Here is a 2072-nt window from a genome sequence, read left to right on the forward strand (position 1 = left end):
TTTTTAAATAATAGATGAATCCAAACACGAGAAAAATATGTTGTTTTTTAATTATTTATGTTGCGAATATTTCTATTTTGGAATTAGTTACAATTTAAGATACAATATTTTTTAAGATAATATTTAGAAAATTAAAATATATATTATTCTTGTAAAATAATTTTGTTTTTATTTAAAAAATATGTTTTTTTAAAGATAATAAACTATTTTCATAAAAATAATTTCGTTTTTCTCATTTATATTTTAATAACAAAAACGTGTGTACATCACATAAGTACCCGTGAACGCACGGGTATCCCACTAATTTTATTAATAAGAGTATAAGATATACATATAACACATCAGATAGATAGTATAACTTATATGGATGGTTGAAGGAAATGTTATTTTTTTTGAGGTTTCAAATTTAGACATCCTTGATATCTTTTATCTTAGTGAATATTGTATATTTATTTATTATATGATTGCAACATTGATGACTAAATAATTAAAAGACGTATACATGTACACACAGAAGAATACAAAGGAACTTTATCTAAAATTGAAATACTTAAATGATGTACATATCTCTAATGACCATTAAACACTTTACTACTTTTTGTATAAGTGTTACATCCTATGAATAATTAACTTATATCAATCAACACAAGAAGTTTTGAAACATCGCAGTCTTAAAATTTGCTTCTCATCATTGATGTCGTCAATTGGTTGTGGGCCTGAAACAAATGATACACAACAATATTTAGAAAAGACATTAGTATTTCTTAAATGATACACAACAACATTTAAATTATTTAACATTCACATGTCTATTAAAATGTATAATCAAACAATATGCATGACTAAACTCCCATAGGATGGCTTAATAGTGAAGGTTTAGGTCCTTCAATCATAAAGTCGGATATCAAGATTTCAAAAAAAAAGCAATAAATAATTCAGAATTTTACCTAAAAGAAAACATCTTGATATCACACTCAGGCTTTCTTCCATAATCCACATCCATCTTTTTTATTTGTTCACAAGTTGACAAAAAAGGTACATTGATCATATGCAAACTTCCAATTTTCACTCCAATATTTCCACTAATATATACATCAAACACCATCTCATATGCACCAATGTCAGATTTTAGATCATCTGCAGCATCATTGTTAACAATTTCATGATTTGTCGTCATTGTCATGTCTAGATCCGTCTCATTTCGAGGCATTTGAGTGAAGCCTTTAAGTTTAGTGTTACCCAATTGCACATCATTACTAATGACATCCACAAAAAGAGGACCATATAAAAGTTTGAGCTCTTCATTATTATTTGAGAATCTTAAACCTAAATTTACAATTGCATCCATTTTCTGTGAGTTATAATTAACTTGAAATTTGCTAACGTTGAATGCTCTAACATTGACTTTTGGCATTCCTGATTTGAGGAAAGCCAAATATGATATCCCAAAAAAGAGAAAAATTACGACAAATATGAACACGGCAAGACATGACCATGCACAACACGCCACATAACATGGATGATAATGTCCTGTATCAAATTCCTCGACGGAGGTTTCAATATTATGGTTGTGGTCGGGAGAATGGCTTCGATGATTATTTCCAAAGGGAATTTCAAAGGCAACACGCCGGCCTGATTTTTCACAACTGTTGGTGGATGAATTCTTCACCAACACCGGCTTGCTTTCTAGTTCCGCCATTTCTCCCAACCTTTCACCACCGTCGAGAGAAGGGTACGCACATATATCCAATGTTATTTTTGCATAATAATTCTTTTCAAATATTGGTTATTTGTGTCATTAATGCTATTTTCTTCTTTAAGTAAATACTTTTCCACCACAAGTGCATAACTTATCTGTATATAGTAAATCAAGGTTGGCATATAAACACAACAAAAGGTTTGTATCCACATGTGCAAGTTTTTTTAAATAATGTGTTGGTTTACAATTTAAACAACTCTCCTCTATATATATTTTTTAAATGAGATGCCATTGTAGAAATAAGTTGTAACAGACACGGCTTTTATTGACGCGAAATCCTATCTAATTCCTTGAATGCAAATTTTAATTACAT

The 2072-nt window shown here is 29.5% G+C and overlaps 1 protein-coding gene across 1 annotated transcript; it reads right to left on the reverse strand.

The window, feature by feature from the left end:
• Positions 1-484: 484 nt before the first annotated feature.
• On the reverse strand, positions 485-1760 carry LOC131623384 (uncharacterized). Its single transcript, XM_058894399.1, has 2 exons — positions 948-1760; positions 485-716 (listed from the first exon to the last, which is right to left on the reverse strand). The coding sequence occupies exons 1-2, from the start codon at positions 1697-1699 to the stop codon at positions 701-703; spliced, it is 768 nt and encodes a 255-aa protein (XP_058750382.1). The 5' UTR covers positions 1700-1760; the 3' UTR covers positions 485-700.
• Between the last annotated feature and the right edge of the window lie 312 nt (positions 1761-2072).

The sequence above is a fragment of the Vicia villosa genome, unplaced genomic scaffold (genome assembly GCF_029867415.1).
Source record: "Vicia villosa cultivar HV-30 ecotype Madison, WI unplaced genomic scaffold, Vvil1.0 ctg.000063F_1_1_1, whole genome shotgun sequence".
NCBI lineage: Eukaryota > Viridiplantae > Streptophyta > Magnoliopsida > Fabales > Fabaceae > Vicia > Vicia villosa.

Excerpts from the sequence above, each read along its gene's own strand:
- LOC131623384 (XM_058894399.1), bottom strand. The coding sequence starts at position 1,699 with ATGGCGGAACTAGAAAGCAAGCCGGTGTTGGTGAAGAATTCATCCACC.